Genomic DNA, 23,570 nt, shown 5'->3' on the forward strand with positions numbered 1-23,570 from the left:
TTGACAAAATGGTCTCCAAGCCTCGGGAAGAACAGATAATCTTTTAATTTAGTCAATCCAAAAAAAAAAAAGAAAAAAAAAAAGGTATTTGATTCATATACTTCGACACAACATTCTGTGCACAATTAAATAACTTCGCAAATTAAGAGAAACATCAGTTTATACAATGTAATATCATTTTTAAAAAAAAGGCTCAAACGCTACATTCTGAATTTCTACAATTAGAACAAATGCATCAAATAAGAATAAAGAATAACATATCTCAGTCTGAATTACATCAGAAGGAAGGCACTATTTTACATTGAAAAAAAAAAAAAGGCTCACACTGGAATAGCATGATTAGGTCAAGCAAAGGCGAAGCTACATTTGGTTAGTTGTTTTGGAAGTTAGATCACCACTATGGTTAATACCCTGTTCTCTCATTTCCGAGAGTTAAGTTTTTTAGTTATCTAGTTTGGTCAGAGGCGTGTAACAAAAATAACAAGGGAAACAATTTGTGTAAGATTCGGGAGAAAAAGATGAAGCAATCCGCCCCAACCTCTTTTGAACAAATGAAATGTAGTCTTGAGCATGAGAATCTTACGAGGTAGATCTGGAAAAGCATATATTTAACCTTCATGGATCATTAGATCTTTGGAGATCAAAGCAATACGCTGCTTGGCACTGTCTGAGCGGAGGTTCTCTCCTTTGAATCCCAACTGAAAATCAGAACGTGTTACAAAAAAAATTTAAGCACATCAGCTAGGCAAGGGCAAAACCACATAAAGAATCAACCCCTTGGGTCAGAAACGACATATCTAGTCTATAAACCAAGGGCCCATTTGGTTTAATTCACAGAATGAGAAGTCTTCAGGAAACTATAAATAGGAAGAAAAAAAATTGACTCTTCTTTAATAAACATGTCTTTTCCCATTTGGTTTCACATAACAATTTTCTTAAATTGTCAACGAAACAAATTCTCAAACTGTTATTTCTAAAGAATTTTCTAAATTCTTTGAAATAGGAAACTATTCTCATACAACTAAATGAAGCAAAAACCAATAAAGATCATGGGTGATTACCTCACTCTGACTGTCAGGGGAAAACCACCGTAACAGCACCCCAAGACGTACAACGGCAGGTATTAGCTTGAAAAGCAACGGTGTAGTAACCTGCAAATTTTCTTTGTAAAAGATCCACTCTGAAAATTAAGGAGTAAACTGCATAGGATTACGGTGGCAAATATAACAAATTATCATCACCACATTTATAAATATTTTCCCTGTAATCCAATCACTCCAAATGGCATAATTATATTAACATTATGATCCTTCTGTTTAACTGACCTCCAAAGCACTCATTTTCTTGCAACTCGGAATTATTTCTAATAATTAAAACAGAGAGAGAGAGAAAGCCTTGGGATGTTCATGGCTTGAATTGCAGTGTTTATAGAACTCAACTAATGGTCTTCAGTAATTCTCTAAATTATCATCACTAGTCAGTTTCATCTTAATCTAAAAATATTAAATCCAGAATACAAGAAAATTGAAAATAAAATAAAATAGATGAATCAACAAAAAAAAAAATCTGAATGCTCAACTTGGAGGAACCAACTTGGTTACATGTGGATTAATGATTCTATTATTTAATAATCAATAATTTTTTGGAAAAAAAAAAAAAACTTATTTTAATATTACTTAGTAGAATGAAATGAATGAATTATACTCACATAGGAGAAACCTAACAATATTCTCACATGTCATGCTTTGAAAAATAACATTCTTGACCTTTTAAATATGTAGGCCAATTTAATGAACATACAGATTTTTTTTTTTTTTTATCTTATGCTTGAAAAAAGTAAACATATACATTGTCTAGGAAGATGCGAATTTTTTTTTTAATTGAAATATATACACATATTTTTTGACAAGTAAAACAACATTAAAAAACGCTCAAAATGGGAGCACAGCCCATGTACAACTTCACAAGAATCACAAAAAACCTTCCATTCAATTAATGTATCCATTAAAAACTTTATGTATATTATTTGACTTTTGTATATGCAAAGTTGAATGCTATTGGATAATCATAATTGGAAAAAGTTGACACTTAATAATTACATTAATTAATAGTTTAGCGTCTCCCGTGATTATTAATTATTATAGCGTTGACAGCACATCATCTTAAAATTACCAAAAATATTAAATGATAATACTTCCATCTCTTGAACTACTACTGCAATGCACTCATATGGGAAAAAACGTGCGGTGAATAGGAAGGCACACATTAAAGCAAGATTTAAAAAGGTATCATACCAAACTAAGAGCTGTTGTCCCAAGGAGCAGCAGGTACAGTTTCCCCTGAAAGCAACAAATGCTTCAGTTCTCAATAAAAGCATATGGCTTCTATGCAAATTACTGCTGTTATGGTTAATATATCTGAGGAATATAACCATGAAGATGTGCCATAGTCACTAGCAAAGAGTATGTTCGTTTGTTGTTAAATTTGTCCTTGGATACAAAAAGTTTATTGTACAGGCAACAAGAGAACATTGTTAATTGTGGTACTGACCTCAATAAGATGAAGATTAGAAGCACGACTGAGAAGGACAAAAGCAAATTCCCCTATTTGTGCCAAAGACATACCAACCTATGAATGAAGTACAAGAACCCATGGGCGCTAGTCAATGAGAACATATAAAACTTTAAAGACAAGAATTATGAAAACAAAGCTGTCAAGTAATCGCTTACAAGAAGTGAAGTCTTGTTGTTATAGCCAAATCCTTTGACAACAGTGGTAATGACAAATGTTTTAACAATTATCACTAATATAACAGATGCCAGCAAGATATCAACATGGCTCCAGAGAAAATGAACGTGGATCAGCATACCGATGCTAGCAAGGAAAAGAGCAGCAAAGAAATTGCGAATGGGTTCAACCTGCACATGTAATGTATTGTCATAGGCACTTCACTTTCATAATGTTGATGTGCATTACCAAACAAAATAGTAATAAAGCTTTTCCACGAAGTGTTAATTCGTGGTCTCATTAGACAACTTATAGTTTCAGACATTTATGTATAAATGGACGAAACCTCAAATATGAGCAACACATCTAACACATGCTTTATGACATTCATATAACACCCTCAGTCTACATTATATGTAGATCTTCCCATTTCAGGATGTCTCACAATTGAAGTCCACTTTTAAAAACTCAAGCCACATAAATATTGTAAATTCTTAAATTACATTTTCTAGTGGAATATAAATGTCTTAACTAGTGTAGATGATGGTTAATTTTTGGAAACTTCTACTTTTCTCTAAATGTAAATGCACTAAATATATGTTTCCTTAAGAAGTTTGAATTCCTATCGCGGACAAAATAATAAGGATCGGAGGGGTGTCTACACATACACACGTGTTGGTAAATGAAAAATCTAAACGCAACTTATCTACATTCAGCACAGATCATTCTACCAACTTGGGCAGACCAACGACCAACCAATAGCTTGAACCAGATCTCCATCCACTGTTCAACAGATCCAAGTACAGCTAATTCTGACATCATTGAGTGTTTTATATATATATATATATATATATATATATATATATTGGTACTACCTTTTATAGAATACCGAATGAAAAAGGGAGGCAAAGGAAGATGTTTGCCAAAATGAAGCACTATGGTAGTGTTTGTTTTCAACACAATTTTTAACTCAATAGGATACCACAATGTATTTGTTGCGTTGTTCAAATGCCAAAATGAAATATTGCATTAATGCAGAAGGCTTACAATCCTAGAAAGACGTATTTCACCCTAAACATCACCCCATCCTGACCATCATTGAAATTCATACAGTGATAACCCATCTGTGTTGGTGCTACAAGAGAAAAACAATGGACAGTCCCAACATTTGTTCGGTTTTCCTTTTCTTTTTCTTTTTTAATAAAGTAACTGCTATCTAAATTGAACAAACGCTCTCACTTGTCGACCTGAGCTTCTACCATCATTGTTATCCACAACCCAAAAATTATTTCAAAAATCCAATACAGTTTCAAGGAGTTGAGAGTCGAAGACAAACAGAATGTTATGGTAGAACTAGTGTAATTAGAAAATCGTGGTGCAACTATGCAAAAAAATCAAACCCAAGTTGATTGCCCAAGATACTCTCGATAGTTAAATAAAGGGGAACAACTTGGTTAATATCCAATCGAGTTGAGTAATAGTGAAAAACACAATTCAGTATTGCAACAGTGAAAAGCAGTAGAGTCCCCGCAACGGGCTTCATTTTAAAATTTTTACTTAATTTATATATATATATATATATATATATATATATATATATATATTATACGGGGATAAAAAAGGGAAACCAGTGGTCTGATCTATATTTCCCACCACCACAGCACTTCGACTACACACATATTTGCCAATATGCTACCCGTCACAGTCAGAACCATGGCTTTTCATCAATGTTGCAGTATTTCTACGACATTAACTACTCTAGTTCACTGGTAAATGGTAATGAATGTCCTAGATAAAATGCAATCAATAAAAAGTTTAAGAAAAAGCAAATTTTTAGAAGAGAGAAATACTGGGATTAATTACCAAAGAAATACTGGGAATTGGTTCAAATGTCAAATTAGGAATTTAGGACCCACTTGACCATGCATAGTTGAGCTTATATTTAAAAATCATACTTTCTTTTATATAAGTAAAATATATTAGAAAATCGCTCCAATGGGAAACACACACCCGTGTACAACTTCAAGAAGACAAAAAACCTTTAATCTCTCAAACTATCCACAAACTCAACTATATCCTCCAAGGATTTACAATGATGCCCTAAAACCCACAAAATCAAAGTGCACAAAATGGAATATTTAAGCCCCCAAATAGGAAAGAAACCCCATCTCCCCTATTTCTCTCCCTCCACAACCCCCACCAAAAACAAAAGGGAGTGACTCTCCAAACATCTCAGGTCTACCCACCCACGATACATGTAACAGCCCTCATCCTACCTAGACACAATATTGTTTGTTTTTGACTCCCCCGGACCAAAGACTTCCCAGGGGTCACCCATCTTGGTATCACTCCAAGTTAAGCACACCTAACTCCGGAGTTCTGATGGGTTCACAGCCATCATGGTTTTAAAACGCGTTGTGTCATAGAAGGGTGTTGAACCTACATATAGCACTTCCCCTTCCCCAGGCAATGTGGAATCATGACACGATATAGCCTGCCAGTGCCCACCCACAGAGGTCGTCACAATCACCCTTCCATGGGGTCCAACGTCCTCATTGGCCACACTTCCGGCTGGGTTCCGGCTCTTATACCATTTGTAATAGCCCTCACCCTACTTAGACACAATATTGTTCGCTTTTGGCTGCCCCGGACTAGAGACTTCCCGGGGATACTCCAGGTTAAGCCCGCTTAAATCCGGAGTTCTGATGGGCTCATGGCTTTAAAACGCGTCGTGTCATAGAAGGGTATCGAATCTACATATAGCACTTCCCCTTCCCCAGGCGATATGGGATCATGACACCCTGTAGCCTGCCAGTGACCGCCCACAAAGGTCGTCAAAATACAACCTGTCCAAGTCTCAAGCACGCTCGTGTAATCCGGCATAACTAAAAAAACACCAAACATAGAGAACATCATAGACCAAATATTTGTAGCCACAACAATGCTAGAGAATATGGTCCACGGAGGCTGCATCTCTCTTGCACATGCAACACCAATTCACCACAATGAGGTGCCTCTTCCAAAGGTTGTCTATTGTCAAAAAATTTACCCAAAACCACAGTCCAATCGAAAAAAGCCACGTTGAGGGGTGCTTTAGTGCGTCAAATAGCCTTCCAAGGGAAGGAATGAGGGGCTGCACACACCTCCAGTATAAATACTTTACTTCGAAGCCCCCATGAGTAGTTCCTATCCAAAGCCACTCATCATTTCCATCAACCAGGAACCACCACTTGTTGGCAATACAACAAAGCCAAAAGCTCCACAACTCCTCCACCTCCCAATGTTGCACATATTGCTCCAGCTGAATGTCCCAAATCAACCTCCTATCATCAAGGCAATAACAGTGGGCAATCAAGGTCTGCTTGTTCATTGCTAGACGATAGTGTCTCGAGAAAGTGCCTGCTGATAGGCAATCCCTCCACCAAATGTCCTCCCAAAAGAGGATAGACATCCCACTCCTCACCCTAAATCGAATGTGCTTGGAAAACTCATTCCAACCCTTCCAAATAAGCTTCCAATCCCCCACTCCAGCTGGTCATATCACCTCTTTCGAACACCAACCGCCCCTATCCTCCCCCACCTTGCACTGAATGACCCTTCTCCAAACCCTATCCCTCTCCACCCCATAGGTTTTATTAAACAACACAATCCTCCTAATCCATAAACCCCTAGCCTGAATCAGGCCACAAACCTTCTCCCAATTCACTAAAATGATATTTCTCTCCACACGTCCTCTTCCATTCTCAACACCACACCATTATTACGAATCCTTCCAACGTGATTTAACAATTTGCTGGACAAGTGCTGTAGTAGTGGTCCATGGATCATACTATGTTTCACAATAATGGCATTGGGTCCTTCTACGTGGTTTTTGCATGTTAAAGTTCTATTAGTCAACCATTTAAGTTTCTAAGAGTTCGAATCTGAAAGGGTTAGAATTAGCAAGAAGTCTATATTTAGCAATGTAATTCTATTGATACAATAGAGAATAAGTTATAAAAAGACTTCCCAGCATTCGTGTGCTTTAAGGACCATGAGATACAAACCCAACTCTAGGCGTGATCTCCAAACTAGTCATCCACTCCAATCTTGGTTGGTTTATTTGTGTGATGTTGAACTTGAACTCTTAAATTGAGCTCCCTAGCAATTCACAGGTCAACACTCAATATATCACATTTACCAATCTAATGCAATACGAATGTTTCAATCCCCAAAGGAAATTGTAATTCCAAATAGATCGATTAAATCGATCGACCAACATGCAACACCATTAGCTTTCGATTGATTGAAGAGCCATATGCTGTCTATTTGGAAAAATTTCAGATTACGGAGCTCCCAAAAACACTTTTATGTAATTCAATTAGGATTTTCCATAATCAAAACAAATAATCATGAAACCTTAATCTATGAATACATGAACCCTAATTTTTGGTGAGTGCATTTAGTAGTATCAAATTATCAATTTACCTTTTGTACCCTTGGTGTTGAAGATTACGCTTTTGCCCTTGACTAAAATTCATTTCCAACTTCGACCATGTCCAAGAGGTAACTAACTTGACATTAACTAAATTTTAAAAATCAAGGTAAACTAAAAATAAAAACAAAAATAGAGACTCTAGCTTTGATCACGAAATATGCCAACCTAAGTCCTATTGACTCGTACCCTTTTTGCAATTAATGTCAAATAATGAATCACAATTTAATAGGACATATAGTTTTCACGCAAAGAGAGCAACAACTATAATAAATTGAGATCAACACAAGCAGAAGTGGTTGCCCTCATTTGCTTAATTGAACCATACTCTAGCTTCCAGAGTGATTGTGCAGCATGGATTATCTCCTAAATTCTAACTTCAAGGTAAGTAATCTATGTTTTCTCTACCCCCATTGTACCTCATTACTAACTATCAACAGTTACAAACTTGTCTTTTCTGGATGTCCCACAATCTACTTTGAGTAGTAGAAATTTGAAGTTCTGCATAATTCTATATATATATATATATATTCAAATTGAATGTGTTGCATATGTGAATGAATAATTAGTTTCAAAACTTATATTTTCAGCTTATGCGTGAATGCATCAGATTATTGTCTCTTTGCAAAGTTGGAATTTTTAAGATAAGCAAATAATTTTAAGAGAAAAACAAAAGGCCACAAAGGACCTCTAAGCCTTCAAAGAAGCAAAGTGACGAATAAGTGAAGATCGAGGAAAAAGTATAAAAAATGTTTGACTTCTCTCTCTTCTCTTTTTGACGTCGGAGTCTTCTACTCCGGCGTCGGTCGTTTATGTCTGTTTTCGGAAAGGATCGTGATATGCATCGTTCCTATCTTTCTGTTGCGACCCTACCACGCCTCAATTTCCATGGGGAAATCAAAAGTTGCTCTATAGGCCATGATCTGGTATTTAGGGTTGATCATCATAGCATCCAGGAGCGTGAATCTGTATTGCGATCATGTCTGGTAGGTCGATTCGACAGAGACGTGGGCAGCCTTGAAGGGATTGAGGCATGGGCCTCGAAAACTTGGAAGGTTTCATGTGGGGTGAAAGTGTCTCCATTACCTGATGATCTACTCCTATTCAGGTTACCATCGGAGAATGAAGCCTTACGAGTGTTGGATGAAGGGAGAAAGAGATGGGGCGAAGCTTTATTATCCATCGACATTTGGTACTTCGCCGCCGGCTGTTCTGCTGTTAAAGAACGAGTTATACGAAGGGTGGTTTTGTTTGGTTTACCCCTACATCTCTGGTGCAACAAGTTATTTGAAGCAATTGGGAACTTGTGTGGTGGGTTTCGAGGTGTAGAGGCGGACGTCTCGGCGTGTGGACAGCGAATTCTTCTCTATGTTTCCGCCGGAAAATTGATGCCGGAGTACGTTTTTGTCGAGGATCAACGAGTTGCTTACAGGGTCAACTTGATAGAAGAAATCACACCTCGTATTCTGCCAAAATCTTACTATGGTGTTGAGGAGAGCTCAAATATCTCGGCCGCTACAACTGAAGGGGGACACCAGAATGCACAGATCTTCTACAGTGCCGAAGGAAAGTGGCGATTGCCCTTTCACGCGCCTGATGCGCGTCGCAGGACCATCAATCATGCCCTTAGTCACCGCCTTACGTTCCCTCGTAAAATCCGCGCTAACGGATATCAACCACGTGGCAGAGACTGTGGCCTTAAGGGAGATATTTACGATGCTGTTACTAATGGGCCCAAATGCGGTTCTGAAGCGGGTTACGGGCCTCTCTTGCCAAACGGGCAGATCGCTCATCATAGACCACAGGTGACGCAAAGGGCTGTTAATCAGGGGCCTCTTTATTTTAAGAACAAGCCCAGCCCACAGCTCAGTTCCAATTCACGATCTGGACCAAATGTGAATAATTTGAACAGAAAGGTTTTGAAGGGGCCCAATAAAATGATTGTCTCTCTCATCAATTCCAAGCCCAGCCCACCTATTTCTAAAGGTGTTAGCCAATTACAGATGCGTCGTTTTGATGATACTTCTACAATCTTCTGGAGTTCACCGAAGAAAAGGAGATGGATGAACTTTTCTGCTGCGGCGACTAGTGGAGGTCCTATTGAGAAAGGTTTTCGCCACTCTCAATGCTGTGCAGGTTTATCATCTTCATCTCTCTCTGATTCTTTACAGCCAAAAGGAAGTACTGTCAGGTCTTCGTTTCGGGACATTATCAGAAATCACGGTGTTAGATGGTCTCGAAAAGAGAAGCAAAAGTGGATTCCTACTAATGCTCCAGGTATGCATTCAGTTTCACATCCTCAGAATCTTAATGATCCATCCTCTTCTTCTACCCCTTCTTGTACGATGAGGAGCGCCGGTGTTATGCTGGATTCGGAGAAGAGGTGCAAATTGACTGCCACGAATAATGGAACTGTTTCTTCGCATGGGTTGAATACAGAGGGACGAAGAGATAGTGAGTTTGGCATTTCTAAACAGATGATAATTGCAGATTGTGCTGTTAAGAAATTATCTGAAGGGGTTACAGTCTGTGTGGGCAGAGATTTGCATTTTCAGTTGTCCAATGAGGAGGCAATAGCTTTGATCAAAGAGCTTCGATTAAATGTAGCCCTGAAAGGTCTTAATACAGGGGTTGACGAGACTGATTCTGGTAGCTTCGCTGGAATGGGCCCTTTTGTTACAGACACTGATTCTTTAAATGAGAATGACAGGGAGGTGGATGAGGAGATGCCTGATGATTTGGGTTCTATCCAATAGGTTTGCTCCAATGAGCTTACACCTTGGGCGGAGAATAGTTCTGAAATCCTACAGGAGGTACCATTGGCTACGGTGCGACCGGATAAACATATTGCTGATATGGGGAAAGATTGGGTAGTTGACAATATTGGAGTAACTAGTGAGCTTTTGGGATTCTCTTCAGAAGGTAATGACGTTCAGACATTATCTATCCTTCAAGCAATTGTAGAAGGGAGAGAGGTTGCAGTTACCAATGAGGTTATGAACATGAAGCCTTTATCGTCTTGGAAAGGAGTACAGGAGATAAAGAATCTCATCTCTGAAGTCAACTACGAAGGGAAAGGAGGAGTGGCGAAGGAAAGGGGAAGAACCAGGAGCAGGAGTCTCAGGAAGGGTGGGGGGGAGATTATTTTATCCGGTTTACAATGAAGCTACGAATTATCTCATGGAATGTTCGCGGTCTCAATGATCCGAACAAGAGAAGGGTAGTGAAGGTAGCTTTAAGGAAGTGGGGTGCCCAGCTTGTTTGCTTACAAGAAACCAAGTTGGCATCCATTTCTGATAGGGTGGTTAAGAGCTTGTGGGGAGGAAGGTTTGTGGAATTGGCATTATATATGTATATATATATATATATATATATAGTATCAAATGGACATTATAATGTGTATGCTTAGTTTTATATACACGAATATAACAGAGCTACATATAGCACTTCCCCTTCCCCAGCAACAATGTGGACGAATGTATGGATTACATTATAATGTGTATGCTTAGTTTTATATACACGAATTGGCATTATATAAGTTTGTAAATTTGAAAAGACAAGTTTGTAACTGTTTATAGTGGTTAAGAGCTTGTGGGGAGGAAGGTTTTGGAAGGGTAGTGCCCAGCGTGTTTGCTTTGGATGCTATAGGTTCCTCGGGTGGGATCCTAGTCATGTGGGATAGTAGATGGTTAACTCGAACGGAGGTCTGGATGGGGAGATTTTCTGCATCCTGTGTGTTTAAGTTGGAAGAGGACAACTTCAAATGGGTTTTTACTGGTGTCTATGGCCCGGTTGTTGATGATGAGCGACCTATCTTTTGGGAGGAGCTTCGCCATGTCCAAGGATTGTGGTCTCTCCCTTGGTGTTTGGGAGGAGATTTCAATGCTGTTAGATCCCCGTCAGAGAGGTCTACAGGGGGTAGAAGATCCCTAGATATGGACCAATTTTCTGATTTTATTGATGAGCATCTTCTTATTGATCTACCAATGGAAGGTGCAGCCTTTCCTTGGTCAAATGGTAGGGATCCAATCACTCTTTCAAGGCTGGACAGATTTTTAATTTCAGGGGATTGGGAAGAGAAATTCCCGGATGTTGTTCAGGCAGTGTTAGCGAGGATTACCTCTGATCATGTTCCTTTGGTCTTAGATTGTGATGGTTTATGTTCTCAAAGATCCCCATTTAGATTTGAGAATATGTGGCTGCGAGCGGAAGATTTCCAAGGGAAAGTCAGATCTTGGTGGGAGGAAGTTACTGCTTCGGGATCGCCCAGCTTTATAATCACAAAGAAGTTGAGGGCTCTCAAATTTGCTCTTAAGCAGTGGAACAAGGATGTCTTTGGGAATCTGGAATGGAGAAAGAATAGAGTTCTTGCTGATTTTTCTGAGATTGATCGTCTTGAAGAGGCAGGAGGGGATGTGGAATTTTTACGTTCCAGGACAGTCTCTTGTCAGGCGGATTTCGCTGAGATTGCAAGTATGGAGGAGATCTCGTGGTGACAAAAATCTCGGGCTATTTGGCTAAAGGAAGGTGATTGGAACACAAAATGCTTCCACCGGCTTGCTAATGCTCATAGGAGGAGTAACCATATAGGAAGAATTCGGGTGGATGGCGAGGAGTTGTGGAGAGAGGAAGAGGTGCATAATGGTATTGCCTCCTTTTATCAGAAGCTTTACACCGAGCCTTTAGTTTGGAGGCCCAAACTTGATTGTCTTCATTTTGAGGCTATCTCTGAGCTTGAAAGAGATAGGATTGAGAATCATTTCACTGAAGAGGAAGTTCTTAAGGCTTTATCAAGTTGTAATGGGGACAAAGCTCCGGGACCTGATGGCTTTACCATGCGATTTTTGATGGAAAGTTGGGCAGTTGTAAGAAATGAGGTAATGAGTACTTTTTAGGAGTTTCATTCTTTTGGCGTCTTTGAGAAGTCGCTTAATGCTTCTTTCATTGCCCTTATCCCAAAGAAGGGAGGCGCTTCAGATATAAAGGATTTCCGTCCAATCAGTTTGATGGGTTGTATTTACAAACTTATTGCTAAGGTGCTTGCTTTAAGGATGAGGGAAGTTATGGATGGGATCATCTCGGAGATCATCTCGGATTCCCAGAATGCCTTTGTTGGCGGTAGGCAAATTCTTGATTTAGTTCTTATTGCTGGCGAATGTGTAGATTCCAGATTGCGGAGTGGTATTCCTGGAGTTTTATGCAAACTTGACATTGAGAAAGCATATGATCATGTGAATTGGAATTTCCTACTCTATTTGTTACAAAGAATGGGGTTTGGAAGTAAATGGAGGAAGTGGATTGAGACTTGTCTTTCGTCTGTCAAGTTTTCAGTTCTTGTGAATGGTTCTCCCGCTGGTTTCTTTGGTTGCTCTCGGGGTATAAGACAAGGTAACCCTTTGTCATCTTTCCTTTTTCTTGTTGTTATGGAGGGCTTAAGCAGACTTATGTTCAATGCAGAAGACCTTGGTTTTATAAAAGGTTTCAGGGTGGGCAGAGATTTAGACCATCAGATGGAGATTTCTCATTTACTCTTTGCTGATGATACCCTGGTTTTATGTGATGCTGATGTGTCTCAACTTCGATACTTGAGGTGTATCTTGACTTGCTTTCAAGCAGTTTCCGGGCTTAAGGTCAATGTGGCTAAGAGTGAGCTTGTCCTAGTAGGGAATGTTCAGGACATTTCCTCTTTAGCTGCAGTCCTTGGATGCAGAGTGAGTTCTTTCCCTATTCCTTATTTGGGCTTACCCCTAGGGGTTTCTGCAAGGTTAAGGGGGAGTTGGGATTCCGTGATTGATAGGTATGCGAAGAGATTGGCAGGTTGGAAGAAACAATACTTGTCAAAGGGGGGTAAAGTTACTCTTATCAAAAGTACGTTATCGAGCCTTCCCACTTATTTTCTATGTTTCAAATTCCTTGTTCCGTTGCAGATAGGATTGAAAAAATTCAAAGGGATTTCCTATGGGGAGGAAAGGGCGATTAATTCAAGTACCACCTTGTCAAATGGGAGGAAGTTTGTAAACCTGTGAAATTGGGTGGACTTGGAATAAGACGTTTAGTTCCTTTCAATCAAGCTCTCTTGGGTAAATGGTTATGGAGATATGGGAGGGAAAGACATCGTCCATGGCCAAGGCTAGTATCTTGTCGGTTTGGGGACGAGGCTGGAGGTTGGTCTACATGTCCAGTTACCCTCGCGGGAGGAGTCGGGATGTAGAAAGCTATTCGGAAGGGATGGGATGCTTTTTCTGCCCATATTAGATTCAAACTCCGTGATGGTCGTCGTATTCGGTTTTGGGATGATCTGTGGTGTGGGGATCAGCCACTTTCTCGTACATTTCCTAGATTATTCAGTATTGCTGTTGATAAACACGCCTACGTAGTTGATTGTTATCGGCTTGATAGCAGTGGGATTACGTGGGATGTGCATTTTCGGCGGTCTCTTCAGTACTGGGAGATGGACGAGGTATGTGTTTTTCTGGATCTCTTGTATCGGTAGGAGGGCGTTGGTAGAGATAATGATGTTTTGATTTGGGTTCCTTCTTCCCACGGTCGTTTTGAAGTTAGATCCTTGTTCTTATGTTTGTCTAATTTTGTTAATCGAGAATTCCCATGAAAAACCATTTGGCGGTCTATGGCTCCAACTAGAGTGGCTTTCTTTGTTTGGACTGCTATGAGGGGAAAGATTTTGACAGTTGATAACTTGAGAAAAAGGGTAATTATATTGTTAATCGGTGTTGTCTATGCAAGGATACTGAAGAGTCTGTTGATCACCTCCTTTTGCATTGCCCTCTAGCGACCGATTGTTGGAATCTTATTGTTGGGTTGTTTGGCATGTGTTGGGTTATGCCACAATCTACTAAGGAATTAATTCATGTTTGGAGAGGATGTCGGGTGAGAAGAGATGTCCGCGATTTCTGGAGAATTGTACCTCATTGTGTATTGTGGTGCATCTGGAAGGAGAGAAATAGCAGAATGTTCGAAGGGAAAGAGTCGCTTACGGCAATGGTCAAACTTTACATTCTTCGCTCTCTTTTCAATTATGTGAAGAGAAGTTTTTGTTCTTCTGATGATTTAATTACTTTCTTGGATTCGTTGGGGCCTTAGTCCTGGTCCCACTCTTGTAATTGGGACACGTTCCCCTTTTGAACGCCTTTTCTTATATTATTTTTACTTATCAAAAAAAAAAAAGATAAGCAAATAATTTTGGACTCATGGTATATTAACATACATCAATGAATAAAAAAATGCATATATATAACATATAATTCCACAACGATTATGTCCAAAATAAATTTGAAGACTGGAAAACAAAAAATAGATAAATTACATATTTCTAATTTGCTAGATAGTTGGATGCCAGAAATGCCAGAAAAGTAGTCTTACTTGTTCAAGTGTGTGTTGAGCAAGATCAGTTGTTGATATCATCACTCCAGCAGCAAATGATCCCAGTTCTAAACTTAGACCCAGCTTATCACTACACTGAAACCATACAGACAAATTGAAGAGTAGTACCACTTAGCATGCATTACGAAGAAACATGAACATGCAAAGACACAACTCGTTCAACTTATTTCACAAATCTCATCAAGATGCACCACTCCATATAACATTGCAACAAAATGCTCAAGGCCCTACTGATAGTCTGCTGCAAGGAACAGACTAAAGCAGTAGAGAATGCTCTATACCATCCAATTTCTATTGCATTAAGAACACAATATCTCCCTTTAACCATTCTTTTAACACATCCCCCCGAAATAAATTTATTTTTCAATTTTTAATGGTCCCTGCCTATGGTAGTAACACCTAGTCCTTCTAACGTAAACAAAAATTTTGTAAGTACATATAATTGATGTTCATTTACTATTTACTAAGTAAACAGAGAAAATCATTACACAAATTTTGGTGCAAAGGCCAAAAGAAAATAAATTTTAACTTGATGGGAAAATCTTCTGATCAGCTGAGATACACATGCTTTTAATATTGTCTCGCTGGGGTACCCAACGTCATGTTTGTAATGCAGTAAATCAAATATCACAATTGAGCTCCAGACAATGACTCAGCATTTCAATGGCGTACATGCTTCAAAGGATGACCCACCAAAAAGCATGGAAAAAAATGTTGCACTAATAAAGTTTCTTTTTTATTAATAAGAAACAAAAGACTAGAAAAAAACTAGGAGGGAGTGAGAGAGGGGGGTGTAGCTCTGTTATATTCGTGTATATAAAATGAAATCTAATGTAAATTTGTAACTTGTAAGAATGTCAAGCCAACAAGACAAGAGATCGGGAGAAGCTAAGCATTGAGAAGAATAACAAACCCAAGCTACGAGAAGGCAAAATGCGACTGCTGCCAATTGATAGAGCTCATTGGTCTGCACAAGTACAATTCTGATAAAATAAACATATCAAAGCAAATCTTTCACAATGCATGCACACAAAATGTGTGTGCACGAGTGTGTGTGTGTGTGTGTGAGAGAGAGAGAAAGAGGGTGAGAGAGATCAGCAGTATTAGTGCAAAATATCCTTCATTAGCAGTTACATCTTTTGATAGCAGAAATGCATACCTGTGATGACAGACTTATCATCAATTTCAAGAACCAAGGCACACAAGTGCGAGATAATATTGTTAAAACAACCAAAAATGTAATCAACGTCACCAACCTGGTTAATAGAATAATTAGCACGTTGTAACAGACAAATAGCTCCAATATTCATCTATGAATAAAGAAACACAAAATTATCCTACAACTAAAACACTAAAACTTTTAAGTCACATAAATACAATTTTTCAACTATAGCCACTTCTAACAAGAATAAACGAGAAAAAAATATCAAGACAATATAATTCTTCAGGTTCGTTGCTTAGCTTATATGTGAAATAAATGAAACATTATTCCCAGTTGTATACATTAACATGACACCTATATTTGTAGACCGGCCTTCAATCCTTCATTTTGTTCACTACATACTCATTTGGCACGTGCTTGCTTTGACACCATTAGTAAAGGTCAGTTTTTGTTGTAATTAATTCAAGTCCCTTCATCATTATTTGACAAAATTTCTGCTATCATTGGCTTGATCTCCTCATGACAATGAAATATTTGCATCAATATTTTTCAAAAAAAATTGGCTAATACCAGCTACCCAAGCAGCCGACCATGAAACCAGGCAGTAGCTTGACAGAACCTCATCAACTGAGCATTTGTTGAGAGTTTGAATCTAAATTCCTATGATAGACTGGTCAATAAAATCCAGCATTTTGAGCCTTACCCTCCAGCAGTAGCGAGTTTTAAAATAATATTTTGTTGATCGTTCCATTGTCATCTGGCAAAGCCTGATATGAAACATACCAGATTAGTTCATTTTGATTACCTCATCCTTCCTCCAGAATTTTGCACTTGTTTTGTGTTGGGAGATTTACCGACATTAGCCTGCCAGCGATTGCAATACACTGCTTATAATATTTGTGGTCAATTCTGCATTTTCTTTTATTTACAGCTCTTATTCGCACCATTTGGGTGTATTTGAAGTTTCAGGATTTTAAGTCCAATGCCATACTTCACAATAGAAGAGTTCTTTCCAAGCCTGATTCACTTGCTTTTCAATGATATACACCAGCAGTGCTATTTAGGAAATGAAATATGACAGAGTAGAATAGGACCAACCATGATATTAGGTCTTTAAGTGTATGTAGATCGTTTGATTCAGTAATGTGATTTAAATAGGATTGGAATTCTTGTTATGTCAGCTCCTAATCCTCCATTTCTTCAAGCGTTGTTTCACCTCAGCAAATGATGTTGGATTCTTGGGACAGCTCACCTCATTTATAATCTTCCTCAAACAACTCATCCTTGAGATGGAACTAAAAGCATTTGCAAAGGAGAATAAATGGGGAGGACAATGTGCCTCGTACAACAGATTTAAATCTTAGAAGATAAAGCCATTAGCGATCTTAGTGCTCGTTGCTCAGCTTAATGCAAGCCTCACATGCCTTCAAATATGGTTCTAAAGTTAAGTGTTTACAAGCAAACAATCAACATTATACATCCACAATGCATACAAAAATGATCATCCAACATTATACGATAAGTGAATTGAATGCATGCTTTTTCAATGCAGATGTAAAATTCCAAACGTACGATTTAGCCAGGGATATTACTCCTTGTAGAACACCTGAATTTCCACCCAGAACTGGAAGCAGAGCAAAAAGCAACCCAACGGCACAGTCCTAGTAAGCAAACATAACTCAGACCCAATACTCATAGATTTTTCCTTGTAATGAAAAGAACAGATGTCTATTGGGAAAAAAAAATAATGTTGATAGCATAAATGCCAAAAAGACAATGATACAACAATTCCATATAGAGGGTTACAGAAGGGTTTAACATATCACAGCCATTATTTAACATAATTATAGAAGATACAAATAAAGACCATTATATTGAACATGTTAAATTTCACTACTTTACAGTGCTCTAACAATATGTGACACAGCATTATCCATTATGCCTCTTGACAATTTTGGATCGCGAATCACAAGACGCGGCATTTTTGCCACTTTTGGCCACTTCTTTTTCTTATAATACACAAGATCAATCTTAGATCATAAATCAAGAGCTCGGGACATTTCGTTCAACTGATAAGTTTCAATGTTTTTTTTATATATATATATTCATTTACGTTATTCTGTTGTTATTTGACTTTAGATATAGATCGTGAGTGTATTTTGTTCCAATCTACAAATCCACAGCCTTTTTTTCAATTTTCCATCAAAATATATTTTTTTCATAAAAAAGCTACTTTTGTTACTTATTTATATATTTGTAATTGATACTTGTAATTGGTAAATTATAAGTCTCTGTTACTTTTTATTATGCTCGGTAATAACTAAATGAAGTATAAATTAGATCCTATGATGCACGGATACGGGATACGGATATGACACAACACTCATACAACAATACAACAAATCTCCAAAAAGCAGGATATGGGTACGGCAAGATATGGCATAAAATAATAATATATTATAGCTTTATATATATATATATATAAATTATTAGTTTTCCATAACATTATGAATGTAAATGCAATCCTCAATGTGTTCATAAATAAAGAGGCAATTAGATAAAAACACAAGAGAAAACCCCTAACCCTAGAACTTAAATGACCCAAATTAATTCTTCCCTTAGTAGGCACCTAATCTCTCTCTCTCTCTCTCTCTCCTTCTCCTTTTTGTTGACGAGCGCGGATTAGCGATTTGTGCTATTAGGTCCTTCTATTTTATTTTCTTTTAAACAATGAACTTTTACAATTAGACCCTCATTTTTTATAAAATAAATATTTACAATTTTGCACAACCATGTCCCAGAAGTATCATGTTGTATCCTAGAAGTATTATGTCGTATCATAGCCATATCTGAATAATTCTCAGCCACATCAGGCACATATCTTCGGAACGTATCTGGCGTCCAATACGTGCTTCCTAAATTAGATCACAAATTACTTAATATTTGATATGTAATTATGCATTTGTCAATTTAAGACCTACTAAATTCATTGTAAAATTTATTATCTTAATTAAATAAATCATCTTGATAAATTCAACAAGCTCGTCAAAAAAAATAAAAACTAAATTTATGAGACTATGTGACCAAATATACATATCGACATATTGTGTTGCAGTGGGACTGCCAAAAAATAAATCAGAAATGTAAGTTGCATCCTATGTCCGCATTACAGCATTCATTACCATTATCTAAAAACTTGCACCAGTGAGTTGTAGCTCAATTGGTACAAGTGATAGGAATTTGTAAGAGTTGTCTTGAATTCAAATCTACATAATTATTTTATGGTGTGCTTTACAATAAAACAATGGAAGGAAGGAACTACATACCTGCAAAATAAGTGTGCCGATGGTAACTTGGCCATGAAGGGCATTTGTACTGTTCTTTTCCATCAAAAATTTCAATACCTATGGCCCAAGGAATGTGAATATAGAAGCCATGAGCATTTTAGAACCAGGCTATGTAAGAAGATTGTAGTTCTAGAGACAGCCACAAGAATACTTACCACTGCTGTTGAAGACATTGAGAGAAACACACCAACAAAAATCCCCTCTGAAGGTTCACCACCACATAACTGCAAACAGCACCCAGTTGCATACATAAGAACTGCAGAACTAAAAAGGGGAAATATTGTACGACACATTCAATTTTTTGCGAAGCAAACAGGGAGCTAAGGTTACCATTGAAATAACAGGCTTACAGAATCTACGCATTATGAGCATCATCAACATAAATGGATTTAAAATTTCAAAAAGAAAAACATAAATGAATTTCAAAAACAAAAGTTTTTAGGTAGCACAAGGCATAAAAATGAAAGTTAGAAGGGTCATATTATTTGTCACTAAAAATGTTACTTATGAACTATTACGCAATTGAGGTGCATGATGCCATTGTATGGTAATACAATGGTAGAGTTATTAGCATTGTATACTAAAAATGTAGTAATCAGCATGGTAATACAAAGGTAGAGTAACCAGTTTACTAAAAATGTTAAGAGTAATAAGCATCATGCAACCTGTATGTACACACTTGATCGTCAAGTTAATTATATGCCTCAATGTGCAGCCCCGAATAGAGGCTAGTCTTCTGACTTTTAACATGCATTAGCAACCACAACATGAACTAATATGAAAGCGTGTTAGATTCTGTAAACATACCGAGGCTGTAATTCCACAAAGACACATAAATAGGAATATTTGAAGCACGCCTCCCAGAATAGCAACTGCTCGAACAACTCGAAGCTATAATTACAAATGTATGAACCATAAGTCATAATTTCTTTCCCTTTTTGTTTTCATAAGTAACAATATCTGAATAGCAATTTAAATTTACTAAAATATGACACAAGCATAAGAGCATGAGCCAACCTTTGTTGTAGAGAACTCCAACCCCAAAGCAAAAAGAAGAAAAATTACACCAAACTGGGCCACTGTCTCAACCTATATGCAAAACACAGTGAGCAATGTAAGCAACATGATAAGTTATATGTTTCAAAAAAAATTGTCAAACTGCATTGTGTAAATTAAATCTTAGTCAAAATGTACACTGCAACAATACACCAGAATATAAACCTTGCAAATCATTAGTAAAATTGGTGGAGAGTTTTCTTTACGTATTCTCAAATCATAACAAATCGTATTGTTAGAGAAATATATCTTCAGTTGCAAATAGGATGTCAATCAGCAAATGATGGAATACTATAATTTGTACACGGATGCCCTCAATCAATATTCAATAGTACCATTTTCTATTTTAACATTACAATACGAAGTCATGTTGAACACACAAATACTTTATTTTTTCATGTTGCATCTGCAAATAAAAAGTGACAGACCGTGGCTAGGCTTCAGCCAAACCCTAAAAGAAGATTCAAATTGAAACAATAATCTGTTTGATGAGTATCATCCTGCAGCATACAGTATATGAAGTGATTATTTGAGAAGACAATTGTGCTTAATGTAACAGCAACATATAATTTAGTAATGAATAGTTTTATTCATCAGGAAATAATAATAATAACAATAATAATAATAATAATAAGGATGAGGATAGCGAATAGGTTATAGCTTTGTAAAGACAATCAACATACTTGCACCATTTCACTGACAAAGCTAAACCCACCCGGTCCAACAACAGATCCAGCTAGCAAGTATCCAGTTATAACCTGAGAAATTTCAAAATGAATAACAAGAAAGCTTAAAAATTTGGTAAGGGAAACATTATGATCTAGATTGAACAGTTGCATGTAAACTAAGCTGACAATAATGAGCATACCGGTTGTCCAGCACAAGCAAAGGCAATGCCACCACAAGTTGCAGAGACAATGACAATTACCAGATCTGATATCAATCTACAAGACCAACAATTTGAATAGTCTGGATCAGTAAGTGTAAAGTATTTGATTGTCACAAAATATTTTCCATAAATATCACAATCAAAATAATAAGCTTACCTCAAGTCTAACTGTAGCACTGGATACTTTGATTTGAAATTAGATATTATAAAGACATTGTCCTGAAAATACAACAGAAGCATCATGCATTTGCAGTTTTAATGGCATAAATCAACTATATGACTTCCTATTATCCAACATTACCTTTCTATCTATCAATGTTGGGGTATCTTCTGCTCCGTTGTCATTATCCAAATTGAATACGTGATGAAGTTGAAAGGACCTAAAAGAAATGTCTAAATGATGTAAGAGGAGCACAACTTTTCCAAAGGGAAATCAAAATCAGGACATAAGTGAATGCTCATTAGTCTGAACAAAATAATATTAAGCACCAATAACATTCCAGTAATCATTTGATAGAAGCATGTACTTTTCCTCTTTAGTATCGTTCTTCTTGGACTTGACTCTAGCTACTGTTTCCAAAGTGGCCTGATGAACAAAAACACATAAACAAAATAAATTCACCGAAAGCATCAAGCAAGATATTGATTCTCAATGGAATTAGACAAGGGAAGAAAAACACAAAATTTAGCACAAGGAAAAATTTTACTTAGTTATAGAAACCTTGAAACATAAAATTGTATTAACTGATTCCATGAAGGAGAAGTGCACTGTAATTGCACAGCTGAGATACGCCGTCAATGTGAGTCTACCTCATTACAGCCCATGCTAGTTTCTTAGGATAAGAATGCATATTAGTTATGAGTTTGATAGAAACCACCCACATTTTAAGTCTGTGCTTTCATCCTGAAAATTTTCATTTCAAATTGTTATACTTTCTTGAAACCGATTAAGAATCAACCAAAAATGGACTTTTCCTCTTCCTGACACCATACCTAAATCCTAGAATTACAGTGTGTTCTCCCCACTTGCAAATATATTAACTAGCTTGTTGAGAAATACAATGTTCTGGAGGTTCAGTAAAGGCAGACCCACCAACCTGCTGTTCGTTTACACTGTTGTTGAAGCTGCCGGGATCATTTACTGCCAATATAACACAATCCAAAAGGTCAGGAGCATGCATTAATTCTTCAAACTTCTTTTTTGACCCGTAAGCCTACAAATAAGCTTAAAGCTCAAGACTACAAAAATGCAAATGCTACTGTCAAATTCTCGAGAAAAATTATCATGCCCCTAAAACTGAACTAAACTATAGTAAAAAATAGCAGTCAAGAAAGGTGATACAACGAAAAGCGGTTTTATCCTAAATACAGAACACAAATCATCATTGATGGTTTGTAGCGAAATTATTGCGAAACAAAGCCAAATATGCCTTTGGTACTTAAGTAGTTAAGGTTTGGAACCCTTGCAACTATTAATAGAAAGGCATTTTGCTTGCTACCAAATTATTCCCCTTTCTTTTAAATTAAAGAAGGGAAAGCAGAGAGCAGTCTTATATAATAGAAAAGCAACATCATATAATAAGTTCCTCAATAGTATTGCTATTCTAGCCAAAGAATGGGTCCCACTTCAGACCATCAAAGGCCTTTGATGCTTTCGGTTTCCTGCATCGGTTGGTCTCTTTGGCCTTAAAGTCATTTCCCATTTCTCAATGTGAAAAAGTCACTGATTTTGTTTTTTACAAGTGGAAATCAGTGAAATATTCCCATCTTGAAACTCTAACACAATCTCATGATCATGTCTAGAGACTGGAAGTTCAAAATAAATCATATATATGTAAAAAACTTTGGCAAGGTAAAAATTTGGAGCTTTTTCCATTTGCTAGTTAAATTGAATATGCTAATTAGGGTGAGTTCACTTTCTAATGTTATTCGCATGAAAAAAGTCTTCCAATTTTCATTTCCGTACTGCTCTGGATAACTAAACAGAGCACAATTCAAAACCCTAATTCAACAAAATAATCACATGCAAATCCCAGAGCATAGAAGTGAAAACTAAAAGATCAGATCTAAGAACCTTCGTTCTGATCACTTTCAGTGAACTCTTTCTCCAGAGCTCGATCAATCATGCCTGCAAAGCTGTCCTCTCTCGCTTTAGAACGGTTGACATTGTTCGATTCAGTCGCATTGATAACATCGAACTGATCTGATTCCGTGGTGACGAGAAGAGAGAAAGAGAGAGAAGGAATCAGAACTAGAGAGAGAAACGCGAAAGCGAGTATGGAGAAGGAGGAGGGATGGAGCTCGAGGGACGATCTCCTCCTCCTCATTGCAGAAGGAGACCGGCACACGATACGCAGACCGGCGCAGGTTAAGCAATGTCTGATATAGAAACTAGCGATGTTGTCTTGGTTGTGTGGCACTTGCCACAAGGCCCACAACCAGTGATATAGAGAGAAAGTAGAGAGAGAAAGTGACAGTTGGTGTAGAGAGAGAAGTGAGAAACGGAGACTGTGA

The 23,570-nt window shown here is 37.5% G+C and overlaps 1 protein-coding gene across 1 annotated transcript; it reads right to left on the reverse strand.

Annotated features, from left to right (window-relative positions):
• Positions 1–221: 221 nt before the first annotated feature.
• On the reverse strand, positions 222–23,570 carry LOC132282340 (K(+) efflux antiporter 6). The gene is made up of 20 exons (XM_059783985.1): positions 23,131–23,570; positions 22,154–22,197; positions 21,584–21,642; positions 21,358–21,436; positions 21,214–21,275; positions 21,036–21,111; positions 20,851–20,925; positions 20,129–20,200; positions 19,919–20,002; positions 19,267–19,335; positions 19,091–19,168; positions 17,337–17,425; positions 15,762–15,858; positions 15,516–15,569; positions 14,582–14,677; positions 2,730–2,918; positions 2,551–2,628; positions 2,295–2,339; positions 1,062–1,151; positions 222–698 (listed from the first exon to the last, which is right to left on the reverse strand). Exons 1-20 carry the CDS (start codon positions 23,381–23,383, stop codon positions 609–611), a joined length of 1,779 nt encoding a protein of 592 aa, XP_059639968.1. The 5' UTR covers positions 23,384–23,570; the 3' UTR covers positions 222–608.

Source organism: Cornus florida, unplaced genomic scaffold (assembly GCF_030987335.1).
Source record: "Cornus florida cultivar Cherokee Brave unplaced genomic scaffold, ASM3098733v1 CherokeeBrave_3.0.0_Hap2_Chr11, whole genome shotgun sequence".
Classification (NCBI taxonomy): domain Eukaryota; kingdom Viridiplantae; phylum Streptophyta; class Magnoliopsida; order Cornales; family Cornaceae; genus Cornus; species Cornus florida.

Excerpts from the sequence above, each read along its gene's own strand:
- LOC132282340 (XM_059783985.1), bottom strand. The coding sequence starts at position 23,383 with ATGAGGAGGAGGAGATCGTCCCTCGAGCTCCATCCCTCCTCCTTCTCC. Across the intron at positions 19,336-19,918 it reads TTTGTGGAATTACAGCCTCG|TTATGTGGTGGTGAACCTTC; the intron begins GTATGTTTACAG and ends TGCTGTTTGCAG. Across the intron at positions 2,919-14,581 it reads CTCAACACACACTTGAACAA|GTTGAACCCATTCGCAATTT; the intron begins GTAAGACTACTT and ends TTACATGTGCAG.